Here is a 21,305-nt window from a genome sequence, read left to right as displayed (position 1 = left end):
TTTGAGATATGTTTATAGTCTTTATAGATGAAATGGCCAAAAATTCAGAAAATTTGTATCGCTGGTTTTGGCGGTATTTAGATATTTAGTTTTTATTTGAGAATGAGTAGCTAAATTTCGTCAGCTTTAGTAAGAACTATAATGGTGTATTTTGCAAACGTTCGCTTTTTTTGTTTGCATCGGCAGGTCTCTGGTTCCATCCCCAGTAATTGTATACTGCTACATAACTTTTTGTATTTTTTTTATACTTAAATTTCGTATAGTTGTTTTTTATTTTATTTTTTTATTTTGAAGAAATGAAAGATTTCGTATTTTTTATTTATTAAGCGCGGGTTAAGCGTATTCGTTTAATTTTAGTTTGTAGCTTTATGTAGTTTTTAATTTTTTGTTTATATTACATGTACTATACCTATATTTTAATAAATATTTTTGCCATACATTTATTCAGTTTTAAGCTCTGCTCGCGAGGTCTACAGCTCACAGAGCCACTAGTAGATACCAGTACTTGTTATTTCTATTACGTAACAAAAGGTGTACAATTCCATTGACTAAATCTATCAATTATACATTTTTGCGACTAAAATCGATACCGGCCTCTTAATTACCTAGATGAATCTATTTCTAGTCCACGAGTTCCACTCGCACCATGTAGTTGTCAACGTGCTTCATGGCGATGTCGAACTTGACTCGCAGCGGCGCGTCGGCGTCGTCGGCGGTGTAGCCGGAGGCGGCGGTGCAGCCGGAGGCGGCGGTGTAGCCGGAGGCGGCGGGCGCGCCGGTCGGCCGCAACACGCGCAGGTGCAGCAGCGAGCGCGCCAGCACCGTCTTCATCGCCAGCATCGCGTACTGGGAACCTGCGCACACGTACGGTACGCCATACAAATACAACACATTTATCTTAGAAGGTCTACTCAACTTTGGAAACAAATCAAATTATTTTGACAAAATTTTGGTTTGTTGGACGTCACTAGAACGGCGATGTCTATGTAGGTAAACCGAATGGCGCGGTTTCCTAGAGGGCGGTGATTGACACCGTAACGTGAAAAAGCGGTCAACGCCAAGACGGCCGTCATGCAAAAGCGCCATTTGCATGACGGCCGTCTTGACGGTGTCGATAGTTTCGTGAACGTTTTATTTGATAGCGGTGAAGCCATTTGTACTGCCGTCTTTAGGCGTCCGCTATATGACGGCACCGCTTTCGGAGTAAACCAAAGCTTTAGACATAAAAATATAACATTTTCACTAAAACCCCATATTACCTACTGTGCATGCGTGCTGTGTGGTAAATATGGACGTATCATGATAATTATATAGAGATGACATTATACAGGGTGGATTTTCTTTTTGGGTCAGTGAGGGCAGCTACCAGATCCCGTGCTGCTACGAGAAAACGGTCTTAGAAGACCTTCCCTCGATTTCAAATTAATGAAGATTGGCTTTTACAGATTTTGGAAAAAACATACAGGGTGCGAGAAAAAGGTAATTTTTGACAAACTTTTTTTTTGATGCCAATCGACCCCATTCCTATTGAGGATCAAAAGCTTGAATGGAAGCAAAAAAAAATTTCCGGCTAGAAAAGCCACAAATCGAGGAAAACTTTTCCCATACAATTTGTATGAAAATGAAGACTTTTATTTTTCACATGCTATTTTTGTATGCCAATCGATTCCATTCCTATCCAGTATCAATTGTTTCCTAGGGATCAACTTACGGTAATGTACTAAAAAGCCACAAATTAATAAAAACTTACTCCATACATTTACTATGGAGAAAATGTGAAATTTTATTCACAATTTTCTACCTCGCCCATCAGTCCTACAGCAATGTCTTCATACAGTATTATGGTTCTTAAATGTAACAGGACTGATTGGGCAGATAGAAAACTGTGAATTAAATTTCACATTTTCTCCATAGTAAATGTATGGAAAAAGTTTTCTTTAATTTGTGGCTTTTTAGTACATTACCGTAAGTTGACCCCAAAGGAACTATTGATACTGGATAGGAATGGAATCGATTGGCATACAAAAATAGCATGTGAAAAATAAGAGTTTTCATTTTCATACAAATTGTATGGGAAAAGTTTTCCTCGATTTGTGGCTTTTCTAGCCGGAAATTTTTTTTTGGTTCCATACAAGCTTTTGATCCTCAATAGGAATGGGATCGAATGGCATCAAAAAAAAAGTTTGTCAAAAATGACCTTTTTCTCGCACCCTGTATGTTTTTTCCAAAATCTGTAAAAGCCAATCTTCATTAATTTGAAATCGAGGGAAGGTCTTCTAAGACCGTTTTCTCGTAGCAGCACGGGATCTCATAGCTGCCCTCACTGACCCAAAAAGAAAATCCACCCTGTATAGATCCCCTAATCATTAATAATGAGAGCGTTCAATGAAAGACGTCCAACTCACGGTCTTTACTGGACAAGACTGTGTATAAATTATAGCACTCGTTACATTCCTCAAGCCGGAAAAACCAGTAGGCTAGATTCAATACTATCTAGACTCGAAACCACACGGTCGAGTGTAGGTAAGTACATATAGCTCGAGCGACTAGTGACTATCGCCGACCCAGCGGACCCACCGCCGGTATAGTGTACCTAGACTCGAAGCATACATATACTTAGGGTCGGTCGCACCAAACTTTAGTCATCGTTAAAGAGTTCGCTAAAATGTATCGTATCGAAAGTTTCACAGTGAAGCGCCGGGGCGCGCCGGCCGACGTCGATCAGGCTGTCACGCGCGGACGGTGCAACCGGCCCTAAGTACGTTACCGAGGCAGTTCCTCGCGGAGTAGCCGAAGGGCATGAACTGCGCGGGGTGGCGCGGCGGCGCCTCCAGGAAGCGCTCGGGGCGGAAGGCGTCGGCGTCGGCGCCCCAGTGCGCGGCGCTGCGGTGCGTCGCCCAGGTGTTCAGCAGCACCGCCACGCCCGCCGGCAGCACCAGCCCGCCCGCTGCAACACGAGCAGCGCCACCGTCACACACACCGCCACAAGCTCGAGAACGGCCCGCCCATTAGTGAGAGCACAAAATAGATGCAGTACAGAAATCAATCTACATACAAAGTGCGCTCGAGCAACGCACACAGACACTGCTCACGGACACGATATCTCGGACCGGTTGGGACCGGTGCGAGCGCGAGTGCCATCCGCTTGAGACACGCGTCTGTCAACTTTTTTGTGCAATAATGGAGAAACAAAAAAAAGTTATTATAACTGTTCAGTGGACGGTCGTTTGAATTCAACATAAAACGATGCATTGTCGTTTTTTAAGCTACCAGTGGTTTCAGAGAAGTAAGTATCTGCTTGTATTTCGATGGTTCGTTTTAACGTTAAACAGAACAGTTAGGTAGGTAGGTACCTATGCACCCCGCCCCGGCCACTACTAGATACGAGTGCCACTATCACGTCACTACGATAGTTTTTTGTGCATAAATCATAGTCGACAACCCTAGAGCGACCGCCGAGCGTAGGTATGAAAAGTGAAGTACATACATGTGATTGACTTCTGTACTGTATCTATTTTGTGGTGAGAGTGAGAAGAAGGGCCAGTTACGCAGGGCGAGGTCGTCGCGCACCTCGCGCACGGTGACGGGCACGGGCGGGTAGAGGCGCAGCGCCTCGCGCACCACGGCGTCCAGGTACCCGAGCCGCGCCAGCGCCGCCGCCGACACCGCGCCGCCGCCGGCGCCCGCCACCTCCCGCAACCTGCACGGAGTTAACTCAAAGTTACATCTTCACTCATCATTTTAGGCATATTATAATAACGCGCTTAATGAATGTCAAAAACTACCACCGGTCCTAACCTTCACCGCGGCCCCGAGAACATACCGATAGGTACTGTGTTTATTAACAAACGCTGACGTGGATTTTATTTTTATATGAGAATGCGGTCAGTCGAGTACGAATCTCGCCCCGGCTCTATCTATATTTATACCTACGTCAATCATCGGAGCCGACTATCCGAACGGCTGATTAATAAAACCCAGGGCTGCAATCGTGCAGCACTATAAACTGTAAACCATTAAAAATTGTGATGTTTTAAGTTTTGAGTGATCCTAGGAGCGGTCCACGAGCTCCCTTGTTTTTAGGAAACTTTACTCTCTTTCTGTGATTGATGCTCCACAGAGAGGGAGAGCTCCGTGGGATAAGATATACACAGCTGTGGGTACTATGAGCTACATTGAGAATATCGGCTACTCTTGGTACAGTAGGTAGGTACGTATGGGATAGTCACTCTCGGCGCAGCCGGTCCTGCACTGGCGGGTGTTTGGCCAGCATGAGCAGCGCGAAGGCGGCGCCGAGGGCGGTGGTGTCGGAGCCGGCCATCACCAGCACCATCACCTCCTCGCGCAGCTCCCGCGCCGAGTACTCGCCGCCGCGCAGCATCAGCTCCAGGAAGCTCGCGGGCCCGCTGTCCGTGTCCGCGCTCACCGAGTCTGCAATATGTACAGTACGGGTATTATATATCCCTCCCCTACACATCGTGCGAGCATCCACATGATCGCCTGTACCACGCAACCACCCGGCGATTCCCTTTTGACGCGTGCCCAAAAACCGACAACTCACGGGTCGCAGGCGATGATAGACGACGACGCGGGGAGGGGACTGCCGAGTATGCTCTACAAGGCTACACCACCGTGCCCGTCGGCCATCGTCTATCATCGCCGCGCCGATAGTGTAGAGGAGCCATTACAGATTACCAGCATATATCTATATACATATACTGTACCATTTATTGCGACTCATTATTTCCTAGTACGTAGTTGTCAAAAATAAGGTTCATAGAGAAATGACTCTCGGGTCTCAACTTGCCTTTATTTTGTAGTGCTGACATTGAATTTTGCTTGTCCCTTATTATCTGCAATACAAGGGTAAAGGTTGTAATGAAATGTGTTGATTTTAAAGAAGTATTAGGGCCTAACGAAGTTGTATCTATCCAGCGTAATTAGTACCTACATATACATTCGTAGACAATGAAATACTTGCTCATCAAATCAAGGACTTAACGAGGAGAATGGGAACCGGTTACTAGCGCTATCTAGCATCAACAATGAATACAGATTAGTTTTTCTACTCACCACCGAATGGAGCTGGGTGTTGTACTTATACACGTACAGAGTTTCAATACTTTCCACGTTTGATAATGAAGTGCGCCTTGAAGTATGCTCTTCCTACGAGTTGACTTTGTTATGTTGGCAGTTAGAAATGTTAGAATAGGTAGTTAAGATAAATAGATTTGATAAATGTTAACGCTTTGCGGCAATAAAGTTGCGATTGTCTCATAGAGTGTCATCACCTCATCTATGAAGTGGTGTATCTGGGTGCGGTAGCGCACGAAGCGGCGGTGCGGCGGCAGCGCGCGGTACAGCAGGTCGGGGTAGAGCCACGGCGCGCACATGCGGCGCGCCAGCTCGCGCTGCGCGCCCGCGAACGCGCGCAGGAACGGGTGCGGCGCGCCGCCCTGCGACCGCAGCTGCACGCCCAGCGTTGTCTCTGCGAATACTCAACGTATTAGCCAAAACATAAACGTCGACACAATCCACATTGTATCAATCAGGGCTATAACCGCGAAAATCGAAGTTCGCAAGTTACGGGCATCTGTCTCTGTCACTCTAATTACGCCTTGGAGTAAAAGGGAAAGATCCCCACAGTCAGATGTGACCAATCTTCGCCAGATCGGTCATAGAGAAATATAGTAAGACGAGAGTGCTCACTCCATACATCAGTTTTGGTACCAAAAAGACTATTATTTTCAGTGTCGACATCTAGCATCGAGTAGTTTTTTTCTCTATGGATCGGTACATAGTTTACTTAACAAACCTAGAAAGCCACTCTTGTGTTCGTCATGCTTCCCAATTTCCATTACACTCATAAGTACGAGCCTACCTGCTTTCGGCCAGCAAACTAAACCAGTTGCGCAATGTTCACTGTACTTTTTTTAGAGGTAATAAGTACCATCTGTTATAATCCCTAATTTTTTTTACCATGGTTTTATTTTACCATGCATCTGTAGTTATACTGATTACTGAGGTGTAGTTAGTTACCGCAAACGGCGTCGAATGTGTACGCGCTGAGCGTGTCCCAGAGCGAGAAGTCACCGGCGCCGGCGTGCGCGCGCAGCTGGTCGGCGGCGGCGGCGGCGTGCCGGTCGAACACGCCGACGAACGCCGCCACGCGCCGCACGCCGAACACCGGCGCGAGAATCTTGCGCCGCGGACGCCAAATTTCCACTGACGATCAAAATGATCATTCACAAACAAACTATAATATTGCAAAGTAAAGCTGCATAGGTATTTTTCATTAAAATTTAGTACCTAACATGCAGTAAAATATCAATACATGAGACAAAATGAAAATAAAATACATAATATTAAATTATGCCGGTCTGTGGCCTAGTGGGTAATGACCCTATGAAGCCGATTTGATTGAAGCCAAAAAATCATTTCAGATAATTCATACTAGGTATACCTATACATATGTACATGTAGTTAAGTTACTTAAAATGTCATTCAGTAGAACTTGCTAACTATGTAAACAAACCGCCATACTAAAATTGACACTGACTGTCAATTTACTAGTAACTTTTGTTTACATAGTTAGCAAGTTCTATTGAATGACACTTTAAAAACCCTAGTTCTTGACATTCTATAGTTCGTTTTTTTAGCATTAGAAAGAACTTGAAAGAAGGTAAGCGATCTTGACATGTCTTTTAATTGAAAAACGCTTTTTAAAAATCAGTAACTATTACTTATGAAAGCAGAAGAATATAAATGATCGTATTAGATTCATAATTGTTACATATTTGCCGTAACTTATTTTTAAAATGTGTTTTTCAATTAAAAGACACATCAAGATTGTTTACCTTATTTCTAATGCTAAAAAAAACGAACTATAATGCCCAATAAATGTCACCCTGTGGCCTGTTGTCACCTCTATTGATTGACAATGACTTAAGTTTAAAGATGACAGTGCGACTTGCGAGCACCCGGACGTTTCTGTGTCTGCATAATATTTAAACATAAACAAGACTACTTTATTTAAAACACGTAGTACAGCTGTACGTGCGTGTTTATAGTAACTAAATATATATTTGAATAAAATAAATGTACCTATAGGCAAAATAATAGTAACTAAAGTCTATTTTTTTATTCCGTAGACTGAAATGACAGTTAATTGTATGAACATGAAATGTCATTTCATACTATTAACTGTCATTTCAGTCTACCGAATAAAAAATTTAAAACACGTAGTACAGCTGTACGTGCGTGTTTATAGTAACTAAATATATATTTGAATAAAATAAATGTACCTATAGGCAAAATAATAGTAACTAAAGTCTATTTTTTTATTCCGTAGACTGAAATGACAGTTAATTGTATGAACATGAAATGTCATTTCATACTATTAACTGTCATTTCAGTCTACCGAATAAAAAATTTAAAACACGTAGTACAGCTGTACGTGCGTGTTTATAGTAACTAAATATATATTTGAATAAAATAAATGTACCTATAGGCAAAATAATAGTAACTAAAGTCTATTTTTTTATTCCGTAGACTGAAATGACAGTTAATTGTATGAACATGAAATGTCATTTCATACTATTAACTGTCATTTCAGTCTACCGAATAAAAAAATAGACTTTTAGACATTATATGCTATAAGTAGTACGCGCGTCGCCGTGACCGTGACCCGGCGGCGACCCGATTAAATTACGCGAACGAAATTCAAAGAACAACTGCTTTTAGTTTTAACATATTTTAACTCACATGACATGAATATTTGTCTTTCTCTATACACATATCTGTTTACTGCTTAAGACACATTATTAAGTAATTCCATGTTATTTCTAGCAAGTTCATTGGCCTATTGTTCGAATACATATAGGTATAATTTATGTATTTATTTGAAAAATGTTTACATGACCTTACAGACAGATGCAATGCGCCATGAAACTTAACATTAACATATGTATACCAAGCAGGTAGCAGGTACATATCATATAACTATTAGGTACGAATAACAATCAGGTACAAACAAACAATTACAAATAACACAATTAAAAATCACTATAGTCCCTTATCACATCCACAATTACACCTTAACGGATGTAGGCCTCGCATCCATCACCTCACAGAATCTCAGACATTCATTTCTCACGCATAATGACGCAGGTGCCTCAGGGTGCTGTGCTTGTTCTACACTCTACAGCATATTAAACGACCGAGCGATACCGGAGTACCCGCGGTCTAAATTCCAGCAGTTCGTTACCGCACAGCCAGGCCGTGAGCTTCGTTCCTCCCGAAAACTAACTTTGTCAGTTCCTGTCCACACACACACACTTGTCTAGGTACCTGGCGCGAAGATGCTGCCGTTGCCGAGCAGCGTGCGGATGAAGCCCATGGTTGCCTCGTCCTTGTCGAGGCAGCGCCGCGCCACCACGCCCGCCACCTCAGCGTCCGCCACCACTGCGAACAATGTCACTTTTACGTAGTTTTTACATTGCTCTCGATGTTTAATATCTCACTTTGAAAGAGAATGGGTATAAAATCCTGTATCTTACCCACAATAGAGTCGGTTGAGCATCCAGGCGCTGGTCAGCCCGCCCGGTCGCAGCTGGAACGCCTGCACCCGTCCTGGAGAACACTGCAGCCCTTACACTTACCCACGTAGAGTCGGTTGAGCATCCAGGCAGATGCCAGCCCGCCCTGCCGCAGCGCTGTGCGTCCGATCAGCTGAAACGCCTTCATCCGATCTGCGAATACACAAAGGCTTTTGCGTATATCGTCGGCGTTCAATTTGGCTTAAAAATATTAATATTTGGAAACTTAATCCTTTCGTCACTAGATGGCGTAAGGTGTAGGTACTACCAATTACTTTACTCTTTGGTACCACTACCACCTATAGGTTTCTTTGAGCATTCATTATAATATAAATACCTACCTAATATGTAATCGAAGTACGCAGCTGTATACCTATCCTTAAATTTATTACATAACTAATACGCTTATTAATGATTGTGTTCTACATACCTTGTTCACCTTCCCTTATAGAGTTTCACCAAGAGACGGTAAGCATGCCTGCTCTTGGAGGAGCTGCTGCTCGCCTAATTTTGGGCAGCCTAGTTAACTTAGTTTACGAAATAATCTCTCTAGAATTTAAATTCTTGTTGCAATCTCCAAGATCTGCGTAATGTACCAATTCAATTGGGAACTGGTGGTTGCTAACGCCATCTATAGCATTGAGATACTTTGACTTCATACTCGCCACCGATCGAAAGACGTGCGAATACGTAAACGATTCCACTCCAGCAGTTTCATTACTGCAGAAACTGGGTTATTGTAACTTTTAATCCTTCTATATTGGTAGCTATATATACACGGGAATTACAGGATAATATACATAGATAGGTACAGTCAGCAGCAGAAGTTGCTAAGCGGGCGAGGTGTTCAAAATGATCTTGACGCGACTTTATTGTAAAGGGAATAAGAGCGCGTCAAGGTAATTGTGAACACCTCGCCCGCTTAGCAACTTCTGCTGCTGACTGTACCGGCGAGACCCATACATTTTCCTGCTATTTTTAACCAACGGTATATGTAATATAATGTGAATGCTCCGGTGTATACCTTCATCAGTGCCGACTAGTAAGGTGGTGTGCCCCACGAGGGGGTAGCTGGGCAGGTCGGCGGCCAGCGCCGCGTGCAGGCGGTATATGGCGCGCCGGCGCCAGCGGTAGTGCAGCCCCGCCAGCGTCAGCGCCACCACCACCAGCTGCCACAGCATCCTGAGGGTTTCACAGCTCTTCGACAGTTACCACTCGCGTCAGCGCAGCGAGACACCCTTCAGATCGATGATTGTTCTCAAAATGAATCGATTAACAAAATTTGAGGAGGATTGTTTAACAAAAATGATAATTTTTAGGGTTCCGTAGTCAGCTAGGAACAGGAACCCTTTAAGTGGGCGGCTTAGCTCAGTTACCGTTAAGTAGGTACTATTAGGGTAGTACCTAATAAATAGTAAAAGGCTAAAATTTGGCATAGAGGTACAGTATGCTTGCTGTGTGGTTTCCGTCTCTTAGAGAAAACCAGGGTAATAGTCCAATGAAAATACCTACTTACTTTTGCTTGTTCTGTATCCTGCATCGCGAGCGCGGATTCTAGGTCTGTGGTATCCTGCAAAAACCCCTAATGATAATGAGAACCTATAATTGGCTCTGTGATTCTATTGTAATTTCTGGATATATGTAGCGCTGTTGGTTTTCCATGTACTAAAATAAAATAAAATAAAATAAAAAAAATAAATAAATAAATTAAATTCGCCTATTATGACGGAAGCTAGGGCATCTTCAGAACCCTACATCGAGTATTGCCCGATATGCTCTTGGCCAATTTTGTAATTTAGGTATGTATGTACTACGTTAAACGAACTGAAGGTGATGAATATTGATGCGGATGCGTTGACCTCCGCGGTTGCAAGCGCGCGCGCGCGGGCGATGCGTCAGTGACGCGTCATCACCATGCTGCCACGTGCAAAATATAATAACAATTGAGTTTGTTCTTTAACAGTATAGCATTTCAAACGCAGCGCTATACTGCTACCTTACCCGTAGCGGAAAGTGCCACGGACTGGGGCCTTTTAGGGTCGAATGGACAAGGTGCATGTTGTGTATATGTAGGAATGGTCCACACAGGACCATTCTTAAACCTTATTGTCGACTACGTGAGGCACCTCGAAAAGTTGCACGTGTATGTACGACGAAGAGAACGTCAGGCCAAGGTATGGTTCGTGACTTCGTGAGGACCCATAGTGGTGGCAAAGCCTGTAGCCTCAACAGGATTTCGTTTCTCCAGGAGTCTTGGGAAGTTGGGACCCTTAGACTACATTAACCTTTTCGACGCCGTGTCAAACACAAAAGCTGTCACGCTGACGCCACGTCACCGAAGTGTCAAAACTGAAATTGCACTCTATGCATATGCACGTAGGTCTATGTTGCTCTGTGGTCTGTGACCGATTAATCAGTCTTTGGCGTTGAACCTACGGTGCGGATATATCGGTCATTGGCGTCCAAAAGGTTAATACTGATATAATTTTCATATGGTTTGACATGTCATATTTTTATTTACCTACTACCTACATTTAAAAAGTATTGAATCATGTTCTTGTAATTTTCGGCCAACGGTGTACTTATGCCATGCCTAGGTCACAGACTAGGTACAGTAGGTAAGTACTATGCCTCTTTCATTTCTGTTCGTTGCACTTGAGCCTCTTGCATAACATCCGTTCCAGCTGCTTCTCGTCCGTACCTAATCCTAATCTCCACTTTAAGAGCCCATCAACTTGCACACTAGCGCCACTGCTAAATAATCGTCATTATTTAAATTTAACGCTACGTACTGTATCTTGTATTAAAGTACCCTTTGAATACATCAAACTATAGTTTCTATGTTGCTGGATTCGTCAATCTATGCGTCCAAAGTTAAAACGGCCGTTTTTGTTTCGAGTTCATAGACTGACGAATCCAGCAACATAGAAACTAGTTTGATGTATTCAAAAGGTACTTTAATACAAGATACAGTACGTAGCGGCCCCCTTTTTTTCAAAATATTTTTCGTTAAATTTAAATAATCACGATTCTTTAGCAGTGGCGCTAGTGTGCACGTTGATGGGCTCTTAAAGTCTCGAAGCAAATGCACAAGAACGTTTTACGTACGTTACGTTGTTCCAAATAAGGTATTTAGTTTTCTAACAAAGAATGCATCATAACATAAGGTCTGCCAGATGCCGCGAGTGGAGTAGGTACATAAGTAGATAGGTCGGTATCCTAAATAAAACACGTAATAAATGTAAACATTATTTAATTTCATCCCTGTCTTATATAGCTCTAGGAAGTTGTGACATTAACTTATTTTAGTAGATATACTTTCAAACATCGTTGCTATTACATTTATACCTGAATCGGAAACATAAACATGTAGCTACATTAACACTTCACGCCAAAGCAAGAGTGCTGCCATCTACATTCTACACGTTTATGTTTCCGATTGAGACCACAAGATGGCAGACCCTTCAACGCGCACGGGGGCGTTTATCAATAAATGTACATATGTATATCTTTACGTACACAAACTGCAGTCGCAGGGAGGAAGGGAGATAAAACTACGTATACAGTCATATCCTACGTATGTACCTACTATAAAAATATATTGTACCTAGTTATATAATAAACATAATATCGAGTTAAAGCGATCAAGTCTTATCAGTAGCCACGAGTACACAGTTCGGTTTGTCAGTAAAGTAACAAAATTCATTATACCAGTAAACTGGGCTCCCAAAACTTGTGCAGTTCCTTATATAGCTGGTCAACCAGATCTTGACAGTAGAAAAAGGCGGCAAATTTGAAAAATGTAGGCGCGAAGGGATATCGTCCCATAGAAAATTTGAATTTCGCGCCTTTTTTTACTGACAAGATTTGGTTGACCAGCTATAGTTTAAAATTCGATGATCAATGTTTCCCCGTGATTCGAAGTTTTTATATTACACGCTACGTTACGCTGGTGCACAAGAACTTTCATTACAACATCATGTCAGTTATGAATAATTTATGATACTAGGTTTTTAGGCTTCAAGTAACTGCTGTATATTGCGACATAAAATAATAGAAATTAAATAAAATGGAACTAATAAATCTATACTAAATAGTTGCCATGTGCCATGTTTAAGCATTTTACGTCATGCGACATCAGTTACGTATTAGGAAGTGGCGCCCTCAATAATTTTCTATAATTTCTTGTCGGACTATACCTTGTAAGTCTTAGTGATATATATTTATTCACAAACAATAAGAACAGGTAACTTTACTGATTAATATATAATTGTAGTATTAAATGCGTTTCGCAGGTAACAGCTAGGTACCTATGTGACCAGCATCCATGATCGCACTCGTGGCCGACTGCCTCGTTGCCCGATATACACCTACCAACAGATATTTCGCACATTGTTAGTGAATCCATAAACTAACAATATCTTCCTTTACACTTTTATAAAAGCGCTTTTCATTTATTTTATTTGATATCAAAGCGTACAAAATGATAACGTTTTTGGATTATTTTTGTGCGTTTCGGCGTGCACTTCTTGCACACATTTAGTTTCACGCCTCGCAGTAGGTACTCTAACATAAGTAGGTAAAGATTAAAACTAACATAATAAAACATTACAGGTAAATATATATAATCGCTATAGAGCACATTGAAGCTACCTACCGCATAATAAACATTCAATATAAAGCACCATCTTATCTTACTCGTAACAGCGAGTAAAACATTTATCTTAGCTTACGCCTAACCTCGGAATAAATAGGTGATGTTCCCTTAAAATATACCTATACTTGCTACGGTTCAACAACAAGCACAAATTGGCACGTTTCTTATCGGAAGATGTGAGCAGAAAACGTATACTACTTTTACTTATGATTACTTAAATCTATAGTCTCAGGTTAAAGGTAGGACCTAAGCTACTCACGGAGTCGAAGCTGTAAACAGACAGCTGACAGAAGCTGCTCACTTCTTACTTACACATTACACACCAGCCAATACCTACAGGGCAGGAAGCGCGCACAGTCCACGACAAATACACACACATCACACTTTTGCACGTTTGTATACTGAATAAGGCGAGAAATGTAACCACAGTGAAAACAATCAAATGGGTAATCCCACTTGATTATCCCCCTTGAATGTAAATTTCCATACAGCGTGACTTATTTTCATTGTTCTTGAGTGTGTACATAGTTTTGAGGTCGAGTGTATAAAAGATAGATAGGTAGATAGAATACTCTTTATTGGCACACCTCAGTAAAAAATAACAAAAGAAAAGAACAATTTATTAAATGTAGAGGCAGACAACAGGCGCTCTTATCGCTAAAGAGCGATCTCTTCCAGACAACCTCTGGGTAGAAAGAATATCGAAGTAACGCGCGTTTCCCCCATACCTAAAGGAACTCTTAAAACAGCACCATCTCTATCCTCATCGAGCCGAGCAAACCTGTTGCCGGTACCCGACCCCTAGCCTAGACCTACGGCGGCTACAGGCCTATATCAACCTTCGTGCATGGTTGCACGCGATGGGCGTGGCGTCCAAAGGGTTAATGCACCTTGTTTTTATTATCCAGATATTAAAAGGACAGTCCAATATAATCTGCCATTTGAGTACAAAATTGTGTGAGTAGTAGGTAACTTGGTCAACCGAGCTGTCATTTGTTTGGGATATAAACACAGCGTAAAGCCTGACAACTGACAAGATTCTAGTTGGCCACGAGATGCATTACATATGGCAAAAATGTGCGTCCGTCATGTGTAGTCAAATAAAATGTCAGTACCGATCATGTCAACATTATTTATTGAACTTTATTGTAGGACGAAGACCATTTTAGGGTTCGAAAAAACGGAATCCTAATAGGATCACTCGCGTGTCTGTTTGTCCGTCCGTCCGTCCGTCTGTCACAGCCTATTTTCTCCGAAACTACTGGACCAATTACCTAAGTTGAAATTTGGCACACATATGAAGTTTGTGAACCAAAGATGGACGTACATATAACGTAAATAAATGAATTTTAAATATGGAGGCCATTTTGGGGGGTAAGTAAATGAGAAAATTAAAAAATAAAGTTTTTCAAACTCTATCTTGTTACATATCAAATGAAAGAGCTCATTGTAAGAATCTGAAATATATATTTTTTATAATTTTAGGATAAATAGTTTAGCAGTTATTCAAGAAAATAGGCAAAAAATGACCATTCCCCCTCTTATCTCCGAAACTACTGGGTCTAAAATTTTGAAAAAATACACAAAATAGTTCTTTACCTATAGATGACAGGAAAACCTATTAGAAATGTGCAGTCAAGCGTGAGTCGGACTTAATGTACGGAACCCTTGGAACGCGAGTGCGACTCGCACTTGACCGGTTTTTTTTTAATTTAATATATTGTTATATTTAAAATATTTTTCTTGCATTTTTGTGGTAAAATTATTTATGTATGCGAAATCTTTTGTTCTTGTTTACATCGGTGACATTCGTTAAGTATCTTCCAACGTCTGTTATCAAAGTGTACTCTTTGCCAGTAAAATAAATTAGTACCTACCACTCAAAATCCGCAACATGGCGAAGCGAAGGCCAAATAGAATCTTGTCTGGGTTTATCTACAAGCTAGTGATTGTCACGCATTCAATAGCCCTCGTTCCTAAATACATATATTAATCTCATCCGCGTTGGCAAGAAATCTTACGTAACATCCGTACAACTTGTAACGTAAAAAATGTACAGCATTAGGAAGAGCGAAATGCGCTCTCAGTCACCCATACATTAAGGCACCTACATACAATAAATGTATGACTGAGTGAGGCAAAATAGTTTCTTAACTACAATATTTATTTAAAAGTAAGTATCAAAATTACGTTGAAATTAAGTAGATTTAAAATATATTTAAAACTAGTGCATTAAAAGTTCTATCTATTTAACATAGCAATCACACGGGCGTCATCACATTCATTTACCATTGTATTCTATCTACTGGAGTATGCAGGAGTGTGTCACGGATTTACCATTGTATTCTATCTACTGGAGTATGCAGGAGTGTGACACGGATTTACCATTGTATTCTATCTACTGGAGTATGCAGGAGTGTGACACGGATTTACCATTATATTCTATCTACTGGCGTATGCAGGAGTGTGCACGGATTTACCATTGTATTCTATCTACTGGAGTATGCAGGAGTGTGACACGGATTTACCATTGTATTCTATCTACTGGAGTATGCAGGAGTGTGACACGGATTTACCATTATATTCTATCTACTGGCGTATGCAGGAGTGTGCACGGATTTACCATTGTATTCTATCTACTGGAGTATGCAGGAGTGTGACACGGATTTACCATTGTATTCTATCTACTGGAGTATGCAGGAGTGTGACACGGATTTACCATTGTATTCTATCTACTGGAGTATGCAGGAGTGTGACACGGATTTACCATTATATTCTATCTACTGGCGTATGCAGGAGTGTGCACGGATTTACCATTGTATTCTATCTACTGGAGTATGCAGGAGTGTGACACGGATTTTTTCGATACCTACCTATAGGTACATACTTTATAATTTTATAAGATTCGTTCGTGCCTTCATGATTCAATTAAAAATTATTCGTCGTATTTACCTAAAGTAATGATTATAAATGAATGTATAATGTATATGTACCTACATATTGAGAGAAAAACATGCAGTAAGTAGGTATACTAAATCTTTTAAAATAGATAAAACTTATGTCGAACGTCACATAATAGTTTTTTTTAGATCACATCAAAATATGCATAAAATGACAATAAAAAATGTTAGAGCATTGCTCTCCGACGCAAATTACCAAAACATACCTGTTAAAACGGGTTCAGGTCAGTAGACCGGTTCCCCATCAGTGGCATACTGTGGGAGCTTCAGACAGTAGAAACGGACAGTACTTATCTTATAAATATTTTTACGTCACCCTAGGCCCGTAAGTGGGATTTTCTCCCCGCTACGCGAGGAGAAAATCTCACTTCCTGGCCAAGGCAAGACGTAAAACTTTAGACAAACCACGGGCGGTAATTCGTAAAGCCCCAGATCGTATATTTATGGACCTCACCTTCGGTTCGGGCCACAAACAACTGCGATCTGGAGCATTCACGAATTCACCTGGCGTTAAAGTGCGTCCAAATTGTTCGAATGTGCCGCGGCTGTTAGTTTTAGACATAGACTAGGAATCCTCTAGACTGAGCATAGTAACGCTACCCCCTCTGCCACTTACACGGTAGTTTTACTCCATCTTCGAGTCAATCCCGTGCCGTGATTGGTCCGTGTCTTTGAACGGACCAATCACGGCACGGGATTCGCTCACCTCGTCCCCCCGCACCCCCGTATTTTTGGCAGCATCGGTTTCATGAAATAATTGCTCTAAACTCAGTCTAGAGGATATTATACCTAGTCTATGGTTTTAGATTGAGACTTAAATCAAGCTTGCGTTAATCAGATTTGCAGTGTAGGTAACTAGAGGGCCACGTTACGGAAAGTCCGCACGAGCACGATGAAGACACATGCATTTGTACGGCTCCCCTACACTATCGAGCACGATAGTCGTCGTCCATCATCGCCAATGATCACCCGCGACCCGTGTGTTATGAGAATAGGGTCAGGTACGCATTCAGTCGATTTAAAAAAATAGGTATGCCCTCTCAGTAGATCAGTTTCTTTTCCTCAATTTTTGGCATTCGCACAAAACTTGCCAAGTTAAGCCGCGGCCGACCGAGAGCTACGCTACGCTAAGCGTCAGCTACGCCTACAGAGTAGGTACGAGTATTTTGTATGTTTTTAGGGTTCCGTAGCCAAATGGCAAAAAACGGAACCCTTATAGATTCGTCATGTCTGTCTGTCTGTCCGTCTGTCCGTCTGTCTGTCCGTCCGTATGTCACAGCCACTTTTCTCCGAAACTATAAGAACTATACTGTTGAAACTTGGTAAGTAGATGTATTCTGTGAACCGCATTAAGATTTTCACACAAAAATAGAAAAAAAACAATAAATTTTTGGGGTTCCCCATACTTCGAACTGAAACTCAAAATTTTTTTTTTCATCATACCCATACGTGTGGGGTATCTATATATAGGATAGGTCTTCAAAAATGATATTGAGGTTTCTAATATCATTTTTTTCTAAACTCAATAGTTTGCGCGAGAGACACTTCCAAAGTGGTAAAATGTGTGTCCCCCCCCCCTAACTTCTAAAATAAGAGAATGATAAAACTAAAAAAAATATATGATGTACATTACCATGTAAACTTCCACCGAAAATTGGTTTGAACGAGATCTAGCAAGTAGTTTTTTTTTAATACGTCATAAATCGCCTAAATACGGAACCCTTCATGGGCGAGTCCGACTCGCACTTGGCCGCTTTTTTTTATCAGGTAGGGCGTCACGGAGTCGGCCACGGGCGAGCGGGACCGCGCCGACTATAGACGACGACACGAGCAACGATCGTCACCGACAGGGCAGAGGAGCCATCAACTAATGCGGGTTCTAGGTTCGGGCGATTCGGTCGCATTTTTGGAGCTCACATCTTGATATTTTTGGACTCGCAGGGCAGACCGCGACGAGCACTCTATTTCAAAACGTAAGGGTCTCCCCATACTTATCGACGCGGATTCGGCGAAAGCCGATAGTAAACAGCATAAACAGGTAAGGTTCGGTTCGGCTCCGTTCGGCCGTCGACGGCCGACGCGTCGGCGTCTCTTTCGCTCTTATTGCGCGGACATAAAGTTTCATTTCTATTGGCATTGCCGATTCCGCGTCGATGAGTTTGGGGAGACCGTAAGGTGTCGGGTGTGGTCGCTCGCACTGCGGCGCGGCGCTAGCAGGCCGGCGGCGTCCGTCAGGAGGGCGGCGGGCGCGGGCGGCGCGCGGCGGCGGCCAGCGAGTACGTCTCCGGCACGAACGTGGGCGGGCACTGCAGGTGCGGGTAGTGCGGCGTGCGCCACGCCCACTCCGAGCTCGCCGCCGTCGTCGGGGGCGACGGCTCCTGCGACCCGACCGTCACGCTCACCACGAGTTGCCGACCGTTGTATAGTTTGTAGCTTTCTAGTAGAGCCCGAAGGCTTATCCTATTGTATATTGTTCAGTAAAACCGCACGTGCTACTTACCTGCAAAAAAGGGTCCTAAATATTCTATTTGGCACCTGAGCGCGGGCTAGTCCAATGCTCAAAAAACCAGTGTAGGTGCGCTCTCCGATAACGATTTGTTACGCATCTCGATGACACATTTTAGACTGGTTCTGTAGCGTTCGACTCGCCGGCACTCAGTAACCGAAGTACCGATTTTTTATGCAGGTGGTTGTGGCACGTGGCACGAGCGGTTTTACTTAACAATAGACAATAGGATTAGCCTTCGGGGTCTATTAGAAAGCTACAAACTATAGAATGCTTAGGGCTCATTTAGACGGCGCGCGAACTCGTCGATTGTAGTTACATTGCGGACCGCTGTAGACCGCGGGCCGGGAGCAAATATCGTCAGTCATCGCCTCCCGCTTGATACTTTGTCAGATGATAGTTTATGTTATCATGAATTAAAAAAATAGTCAGCCGGTTGTATCGCGGTGGAAACTAGACTGTCAATTGATCACCAAACATGTAAAAAGAAACAAAAGTTTCAGTCATCGTGTCCCGATTAATACTTTGCCAGATGATAGTATAGATGCTATTAGGTATAAATAAAAAAACAACGGGGTGCACTCTGGGAGTGCCGACAGAAGTGAAAACTCAATGACTAGACTAGTCCAAAATGTCTGCAGCACTACCTATGTATAATTTGACCCATCCTCCTTTCTATTGAAAAACTTTAGTTCCGAAATTGCTGTATGGCCAGTGAGCTTAAATTTGTAGCGTTAATTGTTTAAAATTCGAATAGAAATTGTAAAGTTACCTTGCAGACCTCGCATCTAAATATATTTGGTCATGATATTTTGAGTTTTCTTCACCAATACTAGAGTTCACTTTTAGTAGCGATTTCATCAAGATGTAGCTTTATTGAATTATATTGGAGTTGGAGTGATATAAAGTTAGAATGTAACTGTGAGATCCTAGTAATTCAGCCCGTACAAGATTAGAACATTGAGCTTTATTGCTTAATATAAAAGTCCAGTTTTAAATAATTGACCTGATTATGATACGTTATGACTAAAGTTCTTTGGTGAATAAAAACGAAACAGCAGGCTCAGGCATACATTTTCGCCGCGCGGTAGAAAGAGAGGGTTACGCCTTACGCTGTCTCGAGTTTAACATTTATTCCCCACCTCAAAAAGTTCACAGCGCCGCTAAAGAAGTTTTCACTTCAAAAAACCGTCAGCCGGTTGTATAGCGGTGGAAAGACCGTCAGTTACTTGCATAAACATGTAAAAAATACATCCATGACATGAGGGATCATCATCATCATACATAGCCGTTAACTAATATACGAGTTATCGCCCGGGAGGCGATTGGTCATGGAAATCTGTTCGTGGCTCGCGGTTTATCGAGGTTACATCAATTCAGCCGACCGATCAAATGACGCAATGTAATGAAACTCGCATGAGAGTTTCCGCACCGTCTAAATGAGCCCTTTAATACACATACTCGACCGAGGAGAGATATAAGTACTACGTGCATTTGTTGGGACGGAAGTGTCGCGACTTGTTGACTCGATGGCCACGGCCGGGGCCGTATCGGTTCCTTTACGTGCACCAAAAGTCAATGCTTGCGAACTGATGAAATCAATGCTTTTTTGGGGAATAGACTAAATACTTGTCTTGACAACTATAAGGCAGGGGTTTAAAGGTGTGTGCACGACCCTTTAAATGACAAATAAAAGTACGGGAGTAGAAAATAATTATTAAAATGACTATAAACCGAACGGTATCCTCGCCCTTACCTGCCTGGAGCCGTCCCGCGGCGCGCTGCGGCCGAACATGAGCCGCAGCCGCGACACGCCCGCGCCCGACACCGGCACACTAAGTACCAAACAAACACTCATTACGTATAAACATCTCGCACACTCCTCCCTCTGACGGCCCGGCCACGACATTAGTCAGGCGGGGCGGCTGGCGGAGCGATAAACGCGAGCGACCGCCCCATGCCACGTCATTTCAGTAGCGGCGGCATGCTGTATTCGTCGCTGGGCTGTTGTTTTTGCGACTTACCGCCGGTCGCCGCCGCCGATCGCCTTAGACCAATGTCGTGGCCAGGCCGTTATGTAGCAACATTTATGTTAACACCACAATGCTAAGTTAGTATTTAATAACAAGAACTTTAAAAACTGTATACTATGCCTATGTTCAAAGTGTACTAAATTATGCGATTACCATCTGGGGAAATGCAGTGGACGTAAAGCGGGTATTGATTCTACAAAAACGCTCGATTAGAATAATATGCGGGGTAAATTGGCGCACATCTGCGAGATCCTATATGCTTTGTGAAGCTGGAAGTAATGACGGTCATATCATTGTTTATGCACAACTCTGTGCTAGAAATTCACGTAATGATCATGTTACATTATAGTTAATAAATAAACTAAACTAAACTAATATGAAAATAATCAAAATATAGTGTTAGGTACCTACCTGTCCGGCGCCTGTGTGAAGGGCGCGGGCGAGGTCTGCAGCGGGGCCACGCGCCGCGCGCCGCTCGGGCCCTGACACACACACGCACACACGTCACTACACCAACACCACGACACATCAACAACGTCTCCGTTCTATCCA

The 21,305-nt window shown here is 42.6% G+C and overlaps 3 protein-coding genes across 3 annotated transcripts in view; all 3 read right to left on the bottom strand.

Moving 5' to 3' along the window:
* Nucleotides 1–621: 621 nt before the first annotated feature.
* LOC134650523 (probable cytochrome P450 313a1) lies at nt 622–4,477 on the bottom strand. Its single transcript, XM_063505479.1, has 4 exons — nt 4,230–4,477; nt 3,549–3,700; nt 2,768–2,947; nt 622–854 (listed from the first exon to the last, which is right to left on the bottom strand). The coding sequence occupies exons 1-4, from the start codon at nt 4,475–4,477 to the stop codon at nt 622–624; spliced, it is 813 nt and encodes a 270-aa protein (XP_063361549.1).
* Nucleotides 4,478–4,727: 250 nt separating this feature from the next.
* On the bottom strand, nt 4,728–9,869 carry LOC134650522 (cytochrome P450 4C1-like). The gene is made up of 6 exons (XM_063505478.1): nt 9,622–9,869; nt 8,661–8,750; nt 8,350–8,463; nt 6,040–6,225; nt 5,292–5,488; nt 4,728–4,853 (listed from the first exon to the last, which is right to left on the bottom strand). The coding sequence occupies exons 1-6, from the start codon at nt 9,776–9,778 to the stop codon at nt 4,728–4,730; spliced, it is 870 nt and encodes a 289-aa protein (XP_063361548.1). The 5' UTR covers nt 9,779–9,869.
* Nucleotides 9,870–18,445: 8,576 nt separating this feature from the next.
* The window catches only part of LOC134650519 (uncharacterized), a 38,917-nt gene continuing 36,057 nt past the window's right edge, over nt 18,446–21,305 (bottom strand). The window contains exons 21-23 of the mRNA XM_063505476.1: nt 21,165–21,235; nt 20,477–20,555; nt 18,446–18,592 (exon numbers count right to left, since the gene is read on the bottom strand). Coding sequence (XP_063361546.1) covers nt 18,446–18,592; nt 20,477–20,555; nt 21,165–21,235 — 297 coding nt within the window. The remainder of the gene's footprint in view (nt 18,593–20,476; nt 20,556–21,164; nt 21,236–21,305) is intronic.

This window comes from Cydia amplana, chromosome 8, assembly GCF_948474715.1.
Source record: "Cydia amplana chromosome 8, ilCydAmpl1.1, whole genome shotgun sequence".
NCBI lineage: Eukaryota > Metazoa > Arthropoda > Insecta > Lepidoptera > Tortricidae > Cydia > Cydia amplana.
The sequence above is the reverse complement of the archived record's forward strand: the minus strand, read 5'-3'. Positions and strand labels throughout refer to the sequence as shown.

Bases quoted from the DNA above. Each gene is read 5' to 3' on its own strand.
- LOC134650523 (XM_063505479.1), bottom strand. From the start codon at position 4,477: ATGTGTAGGGGAGGGATATATAATACCCGTACTGTACATATTGCAGAC. The intron at 3,701-4,229 runs GTGACTATCCCA...AACTCCGTGCAG, and splicing joins CAGGACCGGCTGCGCCGAGA to GTTGCGGGAGGTGGCGGGCG. The intron at 855-2,767 runs GTAACGTACTTA...ACGTGTGCGCAG, and splicing joins CTCCGCGAGGAACTGCCTCG to GTTCCCAGTACGCGATGCTG.
- LOC134650522 (XM_063505478.1), bottom strand. From the start codon at position 9,778: ATGCTGTGGCAGCTGGTGGTGGTGGCGCTGACGCTGGCGGGGCTGCAC. The intron at 8,751-9,621 runs GTATACACCGGA...GTGTATTCGCAG, and splicing joins ACTAGTCGGCACTGATGAAG to ATCGGATGAAGGCGTTTCAG. The intron at 6,226-8,349 runs GTACCTAGACAA...TTTGATCGTCAG, and splicing joins CGGCAGCATCTTCGCGCCAG to TGGAAATTTGGCGTCCGCGG.